At 45.4% G+C, this 18538-nt stretch overlaps 1 protein-coding gene across 12 annotated transcripts in view; it reads left to right on the top strand.

The window, feature by feature from the left end:
• Positions 1–5510, top strand: part of IKZF1 (IKAROS family zinc finger 1) — a 233341-nt gene extending 227831 nt beyond the window's left edge. For all 12 annotated transcript variants that reach the window (XM_029589750.1, XM_029589749.1, XM_029589747.1 and 9 more), the window contains one exon: positions 3980–5510. In XM_029589750.1, coding sequence (XP_029445610.1) covers positions 3980–4683 — 704 coding nt within the window. In that variant the 3' untranslated portion in view covers positions 4684–5510. The remainder of the gene's footprint in view (positions 1–3979) is intronic.
• The last annotated feature ends 13028 nt before the right edge of the window (positions 5511–18538 follow it).

Below are 18538 nucleotides of genomic sequence, written 5' to 3'. Positions count from 1 at the left end.
AAGGGGGCAGGGATTCTACTTTCGGTACTTCCTGAATCCAAAGAGAACAGGGGGCTCCGTCCCATCCTACACCTGAGGGCCTTGAACAAGTTTCTAAAAAAAAAAGATTCAAGATGATTTCCCTGGGCATCCTTATTCCCCTCCTGCAAAAAGGGGGCTGGATATGCTCCCTCAATTTAAAGGACACATACACTCACATCGAGATCTTTCCAGGTCACAGGAAATATCTCAGATTTGTGGTGGGAAAACAGCACTTCCAGTACAGAGTGTTGGTGTTCGAGCTAGCATCAGCCTTGGTGGAGGTGCACCTCCACGGGCTGGGAGTGCATGTTTTCTCCTATCTGCAGGGGCAGATCGGTCCTTGTGCTTGACCATCCAGGTGTTGGAATCTCTAGGGTTCATCATCATCAACTACCCAAAGTCCCATCTCAGCCCGTCACCTCAGTTGGACTTCATAGGAGCCCTGCTAGACACGGCTCAGGCAAAAGCCTTTCTGCCGTGCTCCAGTGAGGTCACTTTGGCGTCCAAATCGGAGGTGATTCAACAGAGCCAGCAGGTATCAACTCGGCACATGTTGAGGCTGTTGGGCCACATGGCCGCAAACATCCAAGTTACTTCCTTGGCTCGTTTACACATGCACAGAGCCCAATGGACTTTGAGGTCGCAGTGGCACCAGGCTACCCAGGACCTCCAGGCTCGCAATCGCATAATTCTGTCTCTCGGAGACTCCTTATCCTGGTGGCGGGTTCTCTTGAATTTGGAGCAAGGAATATTTTTCCAAACTCCCCCTACCCAAATTGTCCTTACCACAGATGTGTCCAACCTGGGGTGGAGTGTTCATGTAGATGGGCTCCGCACCCAGGGCTTGTGGTCCACCCAGGAAGCACAATGTCAAATCAACTTCCTGGAGCTCCAGGCGATCAGGTACACTATAGGCTTTCAAAGATCAGCTGTCCTACAAAATTGTCCTGATCCATACAACCATGTAGCAATGTGGTATGTCAACAAGTAGGGAGGCATAGGATCATACCTCCTGTGTCACAAAGTGGTCCATATCTGGTCCTGGGCCTATCCCATGCGATGGCGCTCTGGGCCATATATCTGGTCAGAATGGAGAATGTGATAGTGGACAGACTGAGTTGAGCCTTCAGGCCCCACAAGTGGTCGCTGGACCAGGAGGTGGAAAATCGGATCTTCCGTCTCTGGGGAAACCCAGACATGAACTTGCATCCCCCTGCAACAGGAAGGTGACTCAGTTCTGCTCCCTGTACAGGTCAGATGGCTAACCAGCCTCAGAAGCCTTTGCCTGCCATTGGGACAAGGGTCTTCTGTACACGTATCTTGCAATTCCTCTAATAACAAAGACTCTTCAGAAGCTTTGAGAGGACTGAGGGATTATGATCCTTATAGCCCCTCATTGGCTGAGACAGTTCTGGTTTCCACTCCTTTGGAATTTGTCCTTCCAGAAACCGATCAGTCTGGAGACCTCATCATGCAGGATCAGGGCTGGCTGTAGCATCCCAACCCCCTGGCCCTGGCGCTCACAGCCTGGATGTTGAGAGGCTGAATCTGCAGCCGCTTGATCTTTCCGAAGATATGTCTCGGGTCCTAGTGCCTTCTAGAAAGCCTTCCACTCGAAAGTCCTATGAGCTTAAGTGGAGGTGGTTTTCTGTGTGGTGTGAGCCGAAGGCCCTAGATCCTTCCTCCTGCCCTACACAAAAATTGCTTGATTACCTTCTGCATCTTTCGGTGCTTGATTACCTTCTGCTCCATTAAAGTCCATCTTAGTGTAATTGGCACATACCACCATGTTGTAGATGGTGTGATTATCTCTGTACAGCCTATAGCTGTACGTTTCATGTGGGGCCTGCTTCATTTGAAGCTTCCCCTAAGGCCTCCTAACTGCTGCACACCTGACTTGGAAGGTCATATTTTTGGTGATGTTCACCCATGTGTGAGGACTACCATCCTACTTTCCTAGGAGAAAGCAGTTACTTACTGTAACAGGTGTTCTCCTAGCACAGCAGGATGGTAGTCCTCACGAAACCCACCTGCTACCCCGTGAAGTTGAGTTTCTTCTATTTTTTATTTTATTTTTATCATAATTCTATGTTCTGAGACTGAAGAGGGTCCCTGCGTGGACACGTGGTATAGGGCATGCTGGGCATGACATATTTTCCATGCCAGGCTCCATCCAATGATGTTATCCATGTGTGAGGACTAACATCCAGTTGACTAGGAGAAAACCTGTTACAAGTAAGCAACTCTGCTTTATTCTATTTATTAACATTTTTCCTTTTATGTTTTCCATTTACTATGTTTCCCTTGTTCATATCCAATGGCTAAATATAATATAAATATAAATTTAAAATATAATATAAATATAAATATAAATTTAAAATATAATATAAATATAATATAAATATAAATATAAATTTATAAATATATATTTATAAATTTATAAATATAATATAAATATAAATAAATGGCTGAATTTGCTGTTGTCTGGAAACCGATGTGATGTCTTGTGCGAATGTCGGTATAAAAAAATGTTAAATAAATAAATAAATTAAATAAATAAATACCTGTAGTTAAGTAAAAAAGATAACTTGCAAATGAATTTTTAATCAACAGCCATATTTTTTAAAAAGTGTTTTTTCATTTTTATTTCTGATTTAGCGTGAGCTAATATTGCTGTTATTTATTGTCTTTTTTTTTCAATAACAATTAATCATTAGGGATTTGCAGCAGGGATAGATTCATCCAATTCGGTATTCGTATTCGTCGGGACCCAAATCCGTTGCATCCGTTTTCGGGGGACCCCGATTCATCCATTAGTTACATATGGTATTCATTTCCCATTAAAGTTAAAAAAAATACCCATCCCAATCCTTTAAATTTAATTAACTACAACCCCCCACCCTCCTGACCCCCCCAACACTTGCCAAAAGTCCCTTGTGGTCCAGCATTCAAAATGGCGCCGATAGCCTTTGCCCTTACTATGTCACAGGGGCTACCGGTGCCATTGGTCAGCCCCTGTCACATGGTAGGAGCAATCCGCAACGTATATGACCCTATTCGTTACATTCGTGGGGTTCTGAAACAATTGGCGAACCCCCACGAATGCAACGTATCATTAACGAATAACCCCCCCCCCCCGCAAGACTTGCCAAAAGTCCCTGGTGGTCCAGCGGAGTTCCTGGAGCAATCTTCTGCACTCGGGCCTTCGGCTGCCGGTATTCAAAATGGCCCTTTCTATGTCACAGGGGCTACCGGGGCCATTGGTCAGCCCCTGTCACATGATTAGAATACTGCAACTATGTGGGATTATAACAGTGGTGGGGGGGAAGAGGGGGAGGCTTTTGTAATTATCTAGATGAACTTCTTTCTTGCTCTTTCTGCTTCCCACAGCAAGGCTACCGGGGCCATTGGTCGGCCCCTGTCCCTGGTGCTCCAGCCCCTATCCCTGGTAGTCCAGCATGTGACAGGGGCCGACCAATGGACCGGTAGCCCCTGTGACATAGTAAGGGCAAAGGATATCTGCACCATTTTGAATACCAGCAGCCGACGGCCTGCGTGCAGGAGATCGCTCCAGGACCTCTGCTGGACCACCAGGGACTTTTGGCAAGTTTTGGGGGGGGGTCAGGAGGGTGGAGGTTTTATTCGTTAATGATTCGTTGCATTCGTGGGGGTTCGCCATACGTTTCGGAACCTCACGAATGCAACGAATAGGGACCTATATGTTGCGGATTGCGCATACATTCAAAACGAATGCACATCCCTATTAATCAAGCATGCATCAGACCTTTGACACACACATCAGATAGCCTGACCCTTTCTGCATGACTCAGAAGATATACTCTTGAGAAACTGAGATGCATTTGTGACAAAATAACCACTTCTGATGTAACATGACAAACAGTTCTACTTCTAGTTTGTTTTGGAGTTTTTTAAAACTCTCATTTGTTTCCCAATGCAGGTGAAAAACGACTGTCAGACCTTCCATATGATGCCAGTGCCACTTACGAGAAGGAAAACGAAATGATGCAGCCCCACGTGATCGACCAGGCCATTAACAGTGCCATCAGCTACCTGGGGGCAGAGTCCTTGCGGCCCCTTGTGCAGACTCCCCCAGGCGGCTCTGACATGGGACCAGTCATCAGCTCCATGTACCAGCTCCACAAGGCTCCAGTCGACGGCCACAGTTACACCAACCACACAGCCCATGATGGCGCAGTGGAGAACCTGCTACTGCTTTCCAAAGTCAAATCCACCTCCTCCGAAAAGGATGCCTCCCCCAGCAACAGCTGCCACGACTCAACGGACACGGAAAGCAACAATGAGGAGCGTAGTGGCCTAATTTACCTGACAAACCACATAGCCCCCCATGCAAGGAACGGGCTGTCACTGAAAGACCATAGGCCTTCGGACATGCTGAGGGCAGGGACCGAAAGCTCCCAGGATGCCTTCAAAGTGATCAGTAGCAACGGGGAGCCAGTGAGGGTTTACAAATGCGAATACTGCAGGGTTCTTTACTTGGATCACGTGATGTACACCATTCACATGGGTTGCCATGGCTTCCGTGATCCCTTTGAGTGCAACATGTGTGGTTACCAGAGCCAGGACAGATACGAATTTTCTTCACATATAACTCGGGGGGAGCACCGTTTCCACATGGTTTAGCCCTTCCTCTCCTCCCCTTAATATAGCCATATTGTGTGCAGAACTACTGGAGTTACGTGGAGGAGGAGAACAAAAGAAAAAGCACAAGAACCTTGGAGAGCAAAGCATTCTAACAAAACAATTGGACTCGCTGGTATCTATTTTGTGTCTCACATTTTTAATATTCCTTCTTCTGGCATGCATATTGCACCATTGCAAAATCTCTTGGGGTTTTTTTTAAATATATGAACTTGCTTAGAATACTGCAACTATGTGGGATTATAACAGTGGTGGGGGGGGAGGGGGAGGCTTTTGTAATTATCTAGGTGAACGTCTTTCTTGCTCTTTCTGCTTCTCACAGACCCCTACCCGAGATAACCTACAAGGGACAGAGTGGACTGAAGCTTTTGTACATTTGCATATCAGAAATAGGGTTCACTACATCCATTGAATGATGTCCCTAATCATTTGATGTAAAGTATAGGGGAGCCAATTAATTATAGCAAAGGCAGTACAGTAGGTTACTATAATGTAGCGTGAGTGTGCATGTAATTGGGAGTTGATATCCAATAAAGCTTTGCCTTTCCCATCTGGGTTTCTTGAGTTCTGCCCTAAACAAATGGAAACAAAATAGTTATTCTAACCCCCACCCCCAATACCTATTCTGATTAGGATCCATAGGTTTATTTTTTTTTTTTGTTGCTGCGGTTATTGTGATTAGATAATATCTTTTCAACGTTCTTTGCGCTGTTTTCTTCATGTTTGCCTCCAGCTGCCTATATAACTTTCAGAGCATTGTGACCTGTAAAGTTGAAGAATAAAGTACTTTTTTCCTTTTTTTTTTTTAATGGCCGCATCAGTTTAATGGATATTGTTACTGTATTCCATGATTGCCATAGAGCTTTTATTGATTTTGTGGGGGATTTTCAAAGCCATTCCCCCAGGGTAATTGGCTGTCTGAAAACTGCCTCCCATTCAGTCCGGCTTCCATAAGCTTGCGTGCATTTTAGCTCAACTGTGAAGGGGGCCTTCCCAGAGGCATGTTTGGGCTGGGGGAAGGAGAATAGCATGCCTACATGACATTTTCACAAATGAGCTTGCTGTTTTACTCATCCGGTCCACCCACACAAAAGAACAGGTGCAAGGGACAAGAGCCCTTCTGGTGCATGCATTTTCCACTAACTTTCAGGCAGAGGCTACCAGCATTATTTCCCCTGTGACAAGTAGCACAAATCGCACAGGCTACAAGCACCCACTTACTATGCAAATGTGTCAGCTCTTTAAAAGCTGCCCCTTTTTGGGGGCTCATTTTCCAAGGCACTTATGCTTTTAAAACATGATATTACGCATGCAAAAGGCTCTTTGAAAGTTGTCCTTGCTGGTATAAATGGGCATTCCTGGGGGGGGGGAGGGGTTGGGGAGCGTGCAGAGTTGGGGGCAGGGAAGGGAGTTAAGCGTGTGCTTTCGATTTTCCAAAGTATGCATGTAAAAACCACACGCAAAGAGTTAAACCTGCTCTCCAACATGTGCAACTTTGTGCATGTATGGCAAAAGGGTTTCCTGCCACACCTGGCTATTTTCAAAATGGATTTATGCGCATAAGTCCACTTTGAAAATTCTGGCTAAAATCTGCAGGTGAAAAGTACTCACAGATTTTAGTCAGTGCGGGCTGTTTGACAATTACTCTTCCCGTGACCATTTAGGTTATGATTCACTTAGGCTTTTCTCCTATTATGTATCTATGAGAAATCTCCTTGACGATTCAGGCTCTTTGTCTTCACAGGAACCAAGTATAATTCTCATGTATTTATGAGGAGTATATCTGAACCACATACATTCATGCACTGTCTCACATGATGCATGTTTCACCAGTGAAAAAATATATATAAAATATCTCCCAAATAAAATCAGAAGTATTTGACTTCTAAATATTGGGTTTTTTTTCCTGAGTACTATGGAATCTTCCCATTTATTTGACTTACAAAAACCATGAAAATACTTCCAAACTGAGATATACAGAATTTCTTCTTTTATTCCTTAAACGTATGGATCAAACAAGTACTCTGAACACCAAGGGCCTGATTCTTCAAGGACTTATCCCATAGATATAGAAAAGGAGAAAAGTTTTAAGTACATTTTTTTTTTTTTTTAGAATCAGGTACACTCCAGTTTCTGCCAATATTGAATCTACATTAAAAAAAACGCACTCAAGAAAAAAGGCATAAAACATTTTAACACATTAGTTCAACAGAGAGCAAAACTGATCAATACATAAGTGTGCTAAATGAAAAACCTTGCTGAGATGGAGCCGAATGGCTTCCCCATGGTGTGTTTCACTTCCACTTCCTTGGGGAGGGGGAAGAGGAAGAGGGCAATTATGGGTCAGATTATATGTTTCAGAATGTTTTAAAATGCGAGCAGCATGTGGTTCCAAAACTTAAAAGTGAGCAGATGCTTTGTTGATGAATGACCTTTGTTTATTCACTTATATACCATGTAAAGTGACACTGTCCAAGCATCCTAAAATATCTGCATGCATATCACTTGTATTATCTTGGCTACAACTTCATCTTTATTTACATCGCACACCAAAATGGTTAAGGAGTATTATAAAGAGTGAATTACAACAAAATTGGGTTATTTGCATGTTGCAAAAATTTCCCGAGGGGTAGCCATGTTATTCTGTAGCAACAAAAATGGCCCAGAGGCTGGTGGCATCTTACGGGAGGCATGAGCGTCCCAGGACAGGAATCCATTTCATTATGGGTCCTAAATCTGACCACTAGGGGGTCCATATTCAGTAGGACATTTAGTGGACAAGTTATCTGACTACAATTAGTCGGATAACTTGCCCCTATATTCAGCAGGATAAGCGTCGCGCTGAATATTCTTGCTTAAAGTTTTCCGACTAACCATGGTTAGATAACTTTAAACATAACTGTTTAAAGTTTTGAATATTGCCGGTTATGTATAAAGGGCCAGATTTTCAAAGCTCTATGCGTTTAAATCCAGTGGATTTACACACGTAAAGGGGGTTACGTGCGCCGGGCCTATTTTAAAAAGGCCCGGCGACACGCATAAAGCCCCGGGACACGTGTAAGTCCCGGGGCTTTACTAAAGGGGCGGTCCGGGGTGGGGGCGTGGGCAGGACGCGGCGGTCCGAGGGAGGGGTGGGGTGGTCTGTGGGAGGGGCACAGCAGTCCGGGTAAGAGCGGGGGTGGGGCCAGAGGCCTCCGACATAGCGGCCAATGCCGCTGTGTCGGAGGATCACATGCCGGCAGGCTGCCGGCGTGCGCAACTTGCGCCTGCCCAGAGGCAGGGGGGGGTTGAGTAGGTCTAGGAGGGAAAAGGTTAGGGGAAGGGGTGGCAAGGTTAGGCTAGGGGGGAGGGAAACAGGGGAAGGCAGTTCGGCTTGGCGCGCGCCGACCTCCAATTTTATAACATGCACGCGTCTGCATGCGGATGTTAAAAATCGTGTGTCGTGTGCGCGCGCAGGGGAGCGCGAGCGCATGTCTTAAAATCTACCCCAAAGTTATTTGGCTATGGTTAACTGTACAACTTTAGATTTAACAGGATATATTAAAATATATATATATCCTGTTAAGCTACTTTCCATTTTAAAAAAACCAAAAACAACCGCAGCCTGTCCCCTACCTCCCTTTCCATGGGCGTTGCCAAGGACCTATGGAGCCGAACTAGCCCCCCCCCCCCCCCCGAAAACGTGCCATTTCATCCAGAAAATACATTTTCACAGCCGGGAAGACCCCCATCCCCCACCCCCTGCTCTGACTTTCCCTTACAGTGCCAAAATGTCAAAATCATGGCAACCAGATGCCCTCCAATGCCCAGCCCAACCCTGTCTTTCCTCCCCCCCTCACTGCCCCGAACTTTTTTTCAAGGTTCTCACCAGGATCGCGGTAGCCTCCTAGCAACAGCAGAGGCATCCCCAGAAGAGCTGGACCCAACTCCTGGCGAGAACCTTGAAAAAACGGTACGGGACGGGGCGGAGAGGAGGGTGGAAGGGAGGTGGGGTACAGGCCGCAATTTTTTTCTTTTTAAATGGAAAGTAATTTAACCAGATATATTCTTTTTTTAATATATCTGGTTAAGTCTAAAGTTATACGGCCACACGAGGCGGGATAACTTTAGACCAACTTCCAAGCAGGTCTAAAGTTATAAGGTTAACTTAGCCTGATGTACCAGATATTTGGCTAAAATAACCGTATAATGGGACCCCCCTCCCTGGAATACCCCCAAAACGTCCCTTTTATATCCATGATAAGAGGCTCAATATGCTGTTTAAGCCATCCAAATTGCTTCCATATAAATGGCTTTTGAATATCTACCCCAAGGTGTCAAGAGGCATAGGATCACTGCTGAAGTTGTTGGTGCAACAGAACATTTGCTGCTGCCATGTAACTGACCCTAAGATGTCCCTTCTTCGGTTGATCCGCTGGCTGAGTCGTCTTCAGGGGAGACTCACTCTCAGGACGCCAGGTTCGGGTCTATGGGGCTTGGTATGGAGCCATCTTCCTTTTCCTGGGTGGAATTCTTTCAGGGATTAAAGATCATTCTTAGGGCTGTCCTTCAGAGTCAGCAAGACCTTCTAAATCAGGATCACATGCTCAAAATTCTGGGCAAACACCATGGTGCTGCGTCTCCTGACAGTGTTTGACTTGATGTGAATCAAGATGAAACTGATGATGATTTGGTTGCTCCCCTCTTGAGGAAGGGAAGATTCCCCAGGATTTAGAGCCACATAGAATTCTTCTCCATTTCTTTCATAGAGATGAGTTGCCGGATCTGATCTCTCAGACTCCAAAGACCCTTGGAGTGGCTAGGAGTGACTCATTAGGTCTGCAGAAGACAGACCCCATATTAGTCACCCTACACGTTTCTTTCCCCTCCTGTATGCTATTCAAGAGTTGATTGACCTTGAATGGAGTGCACCAGAGGTGACCTTTAAAGGGGGGCAGGCTTATACCCCTTGGACCGTCAGACAAGAGATTGGTTGCGTTTCCCAAAGGTGGATGCATTGGTGTGATCCGTCACTAAGCAAACCACCATCCCGGTGAAAGGAGGGGCAGCTAAAAAGGATGCTCAGGATAGAAGGACTGAGGCTATCCTTAAGCAAGCCTTTGAGGCCCTGACAATGACCCACCCTCCACCCCCTGGAGTTGGTTTTCTCCTACGTTTATTTTATTTTTTCATAATTCCATGTTACGAGACTGGAGAGGGAACCCATGTGGACATGTGGATGGTGGCATGCTGGGCATGCACAATGTAACTTTGACATAAGTTTTCCATGCCGGGCTCTATCTGATGATGTCACCCATGTGTGAGGATTAACATCCTGCTATCCTAGGAGAACACCTGTTATAGGTAAGCAACTCTGCTTTATTTAAGAAAACAAAAGAAGAAAAAGGAAGAAAGTGAAAAGTAAATGGAAGTATTTTATTTATTTATTTATTTTTAGATTTTTATATACCGGTGTTCCTGTATTAAAATACAGATCACATCGGTTTACATTGAAACATAAAAATTACGCCAAGAGGCGGTACATATAACAAGGTTATAGAACTTGGAAAACATGGAAAACAGGTTCGAAAAATAACATTGAGAAAATTGTATAGTCTTTTTGAGAAACCAAATCATAAAATAAGGCGTAATTGTCTAAGATAAATGTGATCTGCAGAAGGGATTGCGATGGTGAGAAAATCTTGATAGCTGGAGGTAAAAAATAATCAAAGTTCTGGAAAAGCTTGGCTAAAGAGCCAGGTTTTAATTTTCTTTTTGAAGGAAGCGAAGCAGATCTCAAGGCGGATGTCTGGCGGGAGCATGTTCCATTGGACGGGTCCTGCTAAAGAGATGGTACGTTTCTGATGTAAGGATATTGTTGAAGGAACATAGAGTGTGCCTTTATAAGCTCCTCTGATAGGTCTAGATGAAGAGTGAAAACGAAGTTGGGTACTTAAGTGGAGTGGGGATATGTTGTAAATAGATTTATGAATTGCTGTGTATACTTTATAGAGAATCCTTTGCTTAATAGGCAGCCAGTGGAGGAGTTTTAGTATGGGGGTTATATGGTCTCTTTTATTTGTATTGGTAAGGATTCTAGCTGCAGAGTTTTGAATCATCTGGAGGGGTTTGATGGATGAGGTAGGGAGACCAAAAAGGAGCGAGTTGCAATAATCGATTTTTGTTAGAATAATGGCTTGTAGAACCATCCGAAAATCATTGAAGTGGAGAAGTGGTTTCAATTTTCTCAGGACAAGAAGTTTATAGAAGCAGTCTTTAGTGGTGGTGCTTATAAATTTTTTGAAGTTAAGCTGATTATCTATCATGACGCCTAGATCACGTACATATGGTGAGTGATTAATTATAGGAGTGGTAGAAATGAGTGGGACAGCTGGGTATATTAGATTGTTATTAACGTCATGATTGATAATTAAGATCTCGGTTTTGTTGTTGTTGAGAATAAGGCTGAGACTGGATAGAAGATGATTGATTAGTTGCAAGCAATTATTCCAGTGAATCAAGGTTTTGTGTAGGGATTCTGAGATTGGGATGAGTATTTGGATGTCATCCGCGTAAATGTAGTGTGTTAGGTTTAGATTATTAAGAAGACGACAGAGAGGGAGAAGGTAAATGTTGAAAAGGGTTGGAGAGAGGGAGGAACCTTGAGGGACTCCTTGATTTGCTGGGACCGGGTGTGATTCTTTGTTGTTTATCTTTACCTTGAATTGTCTATTAACCAGGAAGGACTTGAACCAGCTGAGTACTGTTCCCTTAATGCCTATGTCTATCAGACCTTGTAATAAAGATGAATGGTTGACAGTGTCAAAAGCCGCAGAGAGATCTAAAAGTATAAGGAGGTGAGGTTGTTTTTTATCCATATTAGTTAGAATATTGTCGGTGAGAGAGATAAGTAGGGATTCAGTGCTTAACGATTTACGAAAACCGTACTGGGAAGGTGCAAGAATGTAGTTTTCTTCCAGGTACTCTGATAGTTGTCTATTGACTATCTTTTCCATAATTTTGGCGATCATTGGCAAATTGGCTATTGGGCGGAAGTTAGCTGGATCTGTGGCCGGAAGATTTGGTTTTTTAAGAAGATTTAGATGGATGCATTTCGAGAATTTTAAAAAACCCATGAAACCCATAAAATGTTGTGTGGTTTGTCCAATCAAAATTATTTTAGTAAAGCTACTTCTTACCAGGTCCTTCTCCTTGGCATTCTGCGTCTCCCGCTCACGTTTCTGGGGAGATTTGTGAAGTATGGAGGCAGCTCAGGCATGGAGGGTTGAGCAGCCTTTTGGCTAGGCCCCACTCTCAGGCTTATTCTCAGGCCGCATGACAGGCCACGGCAGTTCCTTCACAAATTTTGAGCGCCTGTACACCTTATATGCCTAAAGCCAAGACCCCTGTGTGTGTGCACTTTGTATGTGTATTGTGCATGTAGATAAGTGTGTCGTATGTGTTTTGTGCACATGTAGCTGCGTTTTTTGTGCACGTATTTCAGCGCATTTTGTGCATATTGCTAAGCACATAACTGCAAATAATTAAGCAAGTACCTTCCTCTGCGTGTTTATTAAGCTCATATTAACATGGTACTGGTGGTAAAGAAGTCAAGGCACTTACCCGCACTCACCGCCCGTGGAACCCCCCATGCCGGCTCCTTCCACTCAGCTACACCTCCAGGCCCTGCCTGGGACGTTGGCTGCCAGGGCCTGCCTCTCCGATTCCTCTCCGCCCGCAACCACCAACGGTGGGACCTCGCTGGCCTCGCCAGCGCATGAGATGCCGTCAGCTTCTGGCCCTGCCCAGGGTTTCCCCTAGGCACATGTGCGCGGCACCGGCAGCCATTTAAAGGGCCTTCGGCGGGAAACCTGGGACCGCCCCGGAGGATGAAATCATCAGCGTGGGATTATGTAAGGCTCCCTCGGGCCGCACCCAGATGGCTTGGCAATGAGTCTCCTGCACTGCTTCTCTCGGGATCCTGCTCTTTACCTTGAAGAATTTCTGTTCCAGTACCTGACTCCTGTTCCAGTGCCTGTCTCCCACTCCAAGACCAGGCCTTGCACCCTTCTTCCTGGAGTCTTTTCGTACGGATCCACCTCTGAACCCTGGACCAGACCTCACTCTGCTTGTCTACCGCCTGCCTCTGAACCTCGGACTGGACCTCACTCTGCTCGTCCGCTGCCTGCCTCTGAACTTTGGACTGGACCTTACTCTGCCATTTAGATGGATGCATTTCGAGAATTTTAAAAAACCCATGAAACCCATAAAATGTTGTGTGGTTTGTCCAATCAATTTTTTTTTTGGGGGGGGGGGGCATTAAAAAATGCACCATTTTAAAAAAAAAAACAAAAACCAATCCTTCCCATTTATTTAAATATAAATCCCCCCCCCCCCCACCAGCAGAGCCCCCCCATTCACCCTCTCGACCACCTCCAAGACTCACCCATAGTCGGTGGTGGGGCGGGGGCCCAGGAGCAATCTCCCATTCCTGGGCTGGCAGCTGCCATTAGTCAAAATGGCGCCTGCGGCCCTTTGCCATTACCATGTGACAGGTGCTGCCGGTGCCATTGGCTATGCTGCTGAATATCCGTGCACAAATTGCTATTTAGCCGGATAAGTTATATCCAGCTAAGTTAGACCAGTTCTATGGCTCGTCTAACTTATCCAATTAACTGGATAAAAGTGACTTATCCGGCTATCGAGCGCTAAACGCACTTTCAATATTGGGCCCAGGATGTATCATTGTTGATAGTAGTGTCAGTACTCAGCAACTATTCTGTGGATTATATGGATAAAGCAAATTTGCTTACCATAAAGGGTGTTTTCTATTGATAGCAGAATGAAGTAGTCCTTACATGTGGATGACATCATCTGGTGGCACTGAACTGACTTGTCTCTGCAAGCTAGTAGAGCTTTGAGATCTACTGAGCATGTACAGGTGTTCCCTCATGAATCTCCCCAGTCTATATCAAAGCTATTTATACCTATGTAGTTGACTGTCCAGGGAGGTGGGCGAGCATTCCATGGATAATTCACCCTGCTATCTACAGAAAAACCATTATTGGTAAGCAAACCTGTTTTTTCCATTGATAAGTAGGCTGAGTTAGCTGTTACATGTGGGGAGTTCCAGTTGAGGGTTGCAGCGGAGCGCTAAAAGTAACCTGGACCCCACCATGGACAGTAGATTACTGCGAGAACAAGTTTTGCAAACTGACTGTCCAAATGTACTCTCAGTCCTTGAGAAGTTGTCGAGACAGTAATGTGACATAATGGTGTGCACTGTGACTGGTTTGCAGCTTTGCACATGTCCTCAAGAGGCACTTTATGAAGATGACCAACAGAAGAAACCATAGCTCTGGTTGAGCTTGATGAGCTTTGATAGAGTCCAATTAGACATAGTTTACTTGGTGACTGGTACGCCCAGTCTGTTTGGGTCATATGACACTGAGAAGATTTATGATATGTCTGATTTCATTTCATGTAATACATTAAGGCTGTTTTGTAATCCAAGGTATGAAAGGTTTTCTCCCCTTCATGAGCATAAGGTCTTGGAAAGAAAGTAGGCAGTATGATGAATTGAATGATATGGAAAGCCCAGCCCTAGCTCATCCTGTAATTTATAAGCAGGTGGCTCTTTCATACTAAAAAAAAAAAAAGAAAAACCCTAAAATAAATAAATGAATTAAAAAAATAATCAGCCTTTTAACTTAAAGTCAGAAATTCCCCACACCTTATCAAGAATTTAATCATTCCCTTGTAGATCACTACCAGGTATATAGTGAATACATTAATACATTTAAATGACCCTAATTTTACGTAGGCCTACTCCCATAGCAACCTAAACCTAACTAGGAACTGAACAAATTTAAGATGAAGACAGCAGTCCAGCAGTAAGAGGGGGGCCTCCCAGTATTTTGCATCGAGTGTCACATGTATGATTTTTTACCCCATGATTTGAAGTTCTATGTGTGCATCCAATGCAAAGAGCTCCTGTCTCTCAGAGACCAAGTCTGATCTCTGGAGGCTAGAATGGCAAACCTGGAGGAGCTGAGGCAGACAGAGAGGTATATAGATGAGACCTTCAGGGACATAGTAGCCAAGTCCCAACTTCAGACTGGCAGCCCTGGTGCTGCCTTGGAGGAGGAAGGTCTCATGATCGGAAAGCATCAACCTGGTGCAGCAGGAAATGATCCTGTAGCAAGGACCTGCTCTCCAGGTAATGCATTGTCCTTTCGCACTGAGGATGTATCTCCCATGGCTACTGCCCAGGAGGGAAGGGTTAGGTCAGCCGTCATATCACTTGGTAATATGCCTACCTGATGCAAAGGTGGCGGACCTCACATGTCACCTAGATAGGATTTTAGACAGTGCTGGGGAGGAGCTGGCTGTCGTGGTACATGTGAGCACCAACGACATAAGAAAATGTGGGAGGGAGGTTCTGGAAGCCAAATTTAGGCTCTTAGGTAGAAAGCTGAAATCCAGAACCTCCAGGGTAGCATTCTCTGAAATGCTCCCCGTTCCATGTGCAGGTCACCAGAGGCAGGCAGAGCTCTGGAGTCTTAATGCGTGGATGAGATAATGGTGCAGGGAAGAGGGAATCAGTTTTGTAAGGAACTGGGGAATCTTTTGGGGAAGGGGGAATCTTTTCCGAAGGGATGGGCTCCATCTTAACAAGGGTAGAACCAGGCTGCTGTCACTAACCTTTAAAAAGGAGATAGAGCAGCTTTTAAACTAGAACAAAGAGGAAAGTCGACAGTCACACACCAGTGCATGGTTCGGAGAGAGGATTATTAAAAGGATACTAATGAAGTATTAGAGTTAGGGCATTCTAACAGAGAGGTTCCAATAATAAGAAAAGTAATCCAAGTGCCTATAATTAAAAACTCACCTGAGCTAAAAGATTCCAATTTATCCCTGTCAACTGAAAGGCATATTGTTAATACAAGCAAAAAAACACACTTTGAAATGTTTGTGTGCTAATGCCAGAAGTCTAAGAATTAAAATGGGAGAATTAGAGTTTATAGTAGGTGAATGATGACATAGACTTAATTAGCATCTCAAAGACATGGTGGAAAGAGGATAATCAATGAGATAGTGCTATACCAGGGTAAAAATTATATCGCAATGACAGAGAGGAGCATCTTGGTGGCGGGGTGGTGCTTTATGTCTGGGATGACATTAGTGTGCACTAACTCCCGATAGAGTGCACTAACCTGGCAGAGCACTAGCACTCACTAACTCAAAAATTAATTTTTTCCAAAATTTCGGAAAAAATTCAATCGTTTTTCGGTTCTCCCGAACCATTCCAAATTAGGCAATTTCATTGACATTTCCTAATTCAGGAAAAAAGATTGCATATCCCTACAGGAAGAGAGATATTGGTGGTGGGGCTGCTTGGCAATAGTCTTCATAATATGATCAAATTTGAATTAATGACTGGAAGGGGGACAATTAGTAAATCCATGGCTCTAGTACTAAACTTTCAAAAGGGAAACTTTGATAAATTGAGAAAAATAGTATAAAAAAATTGAAAGTTGCAACTACAAAGGTAAAAATAGGCAGATTTTCAAATGGTTACGTGCGTAACCCCCGAAAAGCTGCCCCTTCCACCCCCTATGCATGCCGAGCCTATCTTGCATAGGCTCTGCGGAGCGCGCAAGCCCCAGGATGCGTGTAAGTCCTGGGGCTTTCCTGGGGGGGGGAGGCATGTTGGGGGGGCGTGTCGCGGCTGGCGCGTCATCGGGGGCATTCCAGGGGCGAGGCCATGGGCATGGTTCCGGCCCAGGGGCATTCTGGGGGCGTGGCCGCGGCCTCCGGACCAGCCCCTGGACCGGAACATGGCGCGCTGGCAGCCAGCTGGCGCGCGCAAGTTATGCCTGCCTTGGGCAGGCGTAACTTGTAAAATAAAGGTAGGGGGGGAAATTAGGGCTAGGGGGTGGGTTAGATAGGGGAAGGGAGGGGAAGGTGGGGGGGGGGGGGGGGCCGGAGGGAACGAAGGATGGCTGCACGGCTCGACGCGTGCAGGTTGCCGATTTTGCGCAGCCTTGCACGCACCAACCCTGTATTTTATAACATGCGCGCGGCAGCACACACATGTTATAAAATCAGGAGTAGATTTGTTTGCGCTGGGTTGCGCGAACAAATCTACTCCCGTGCGCAACTTTTAAAATCTTCCCCAAAGTGTGCAATAGGTGTGGACATTGTTAAAAAATACCATCCTTGAAGCACAGTCCATATGTATTCCACGCATTAAGAAAGGTGGAAGGAAGGTCAAACGATTGCCAGATGGCTAAAAAGTGAGGTGAAAGAGGTTATTTTAGCCAAAAGACCTTCATTCAAAAATTGGAAGAAGGATTCTTCAGAAGAAAATAGAATAAAGCATAAGCATTGGCAAGTTAAATGTAAGACATTGATAAAACAGGGTAAGAGAAAATTTAAAAAGAAGTTGGCCATAAAGGCAAAAACTCATATTAAAAACTTTTAAAAATATATCCAAGGAGGGCGCAGAGAGAAAGAACGCTCCAACATACCTGCATGAACTGCCTGTGAGTAGCCGGGGTAAGAGACCCTGCCCGACGGTATCTCTCTCAGCTGCAGTGGATTTCGACGCCGTGACATTGCAAGGGCGGACCCGGAGGCGGACCCGGAAGTGCCCCATTTAAGCGGGGCGCTTTGGAACTCAATCCGAGGGCGCAGAGAGAAAGAACGCTCCAACATACCTGCATGAACTGCCTGTGAGTAGCCGGGGTAAGAGACCCTGCCCGACGGTATCTCTCTCAGCTGCAGTGGATTTCGACGCCGTGACGTTGCAAGGGCGGACCCGGAGGCGGACCCGGAAGTGCCCCATTTAAGCGGGGCGCTTTGGAACTCAATCCGAGGGCGCAGAGAGAAAGAACGCTCCAACATACCTGCATGAACTGCCTGTGAGTAGCCGGGGTAAGAGACCCTGCCCGACGGTATCTCTCTCAGCTGCAGTGGATTTCGACGCCGTGACGTTGCAAGGGCGGACCCGGAGGCGGACCCGGAAGTGCCCCATTTAAACAGGGCACATGCGGCGCGTAGCAGAGCCGGCGCGTCGCTAAAGCCGCGTGCGCTCAAGGGGCGCGCGCTGTACCGGCTTAGCCCGGCTTCGCCCGGATTCGTCGGGGAGTCGGGAAGACATCTATGTTGGACATTTTCAAAGGTATTTTCAAATATTATGGACTGTAACTTATTACCATCCCTCTGCTTAAGATTCTGTTGTTTCGTTAGTGATTGGGTTTCATAAGTAGAGCATAACTACGTTATATCCTGTAATTGAATTGTTTATATAGAATTATGCCTCCCAAGCGTAAAGGGAAAGTGAGGATTTTTCCCCCACTTCCCTTACCATCACCAATACAACAGGAAATTAGTAGATTTATGCTCTCTCCTGCTATTAATGTAGAGAAGACCAAGGATTCCGGTGTGCCACTCAACCAGGGAAGGTTGAGTGTGCCTACGGATGAGACTTCTCTTAGCCCTAATATCGGCATACCACCTGCACAAAGACTGGGGGAGTTAAGTCCTGAGGGAGCTTCAGCCGAGGTTATCGGAGGTGAAGCACCTGTTACCAGGAGTGCAACTCCATCTATTGTAGGAATAGATTTGGAGTTAGCAACTCCCTTAGATGGGAATTTGCAACAACTATCCCAAGGTAATAATCCAGGACTACCCGCCCGCCCTGCAGTGGTAACACTTGAGACATTGTGGGAAATGATGGTGGGAATGTCAGCTAATATAAAGGTTTTAGAAAGGAAAGTAGATGCGTCAATGATCGGGAATCAACAAGATATGTTGCAAGTTCAGAAACAGATCAAGGAGTCAGTTGACAGGA

The sequence above is a fragment of the Rhinatrema bivittatum genome, chromosome 2, assembly GCF_901001135.1.
Source record: "Rhinatrema bivittatum chromosome 2, aRhiBiv1.1, whole genome shotgun sequence".
NCBI lineage: Eukaryota > Metazoa > Chordata > Amphibia > Gymnophiona > Rhinatrematidae > Rhinatrema > Rhinatrema bivittatum.
Note: the sequence above shows the minus strand (reverse complement) of the source record. Positions and strands in the feature narration are given on the sequence as shown.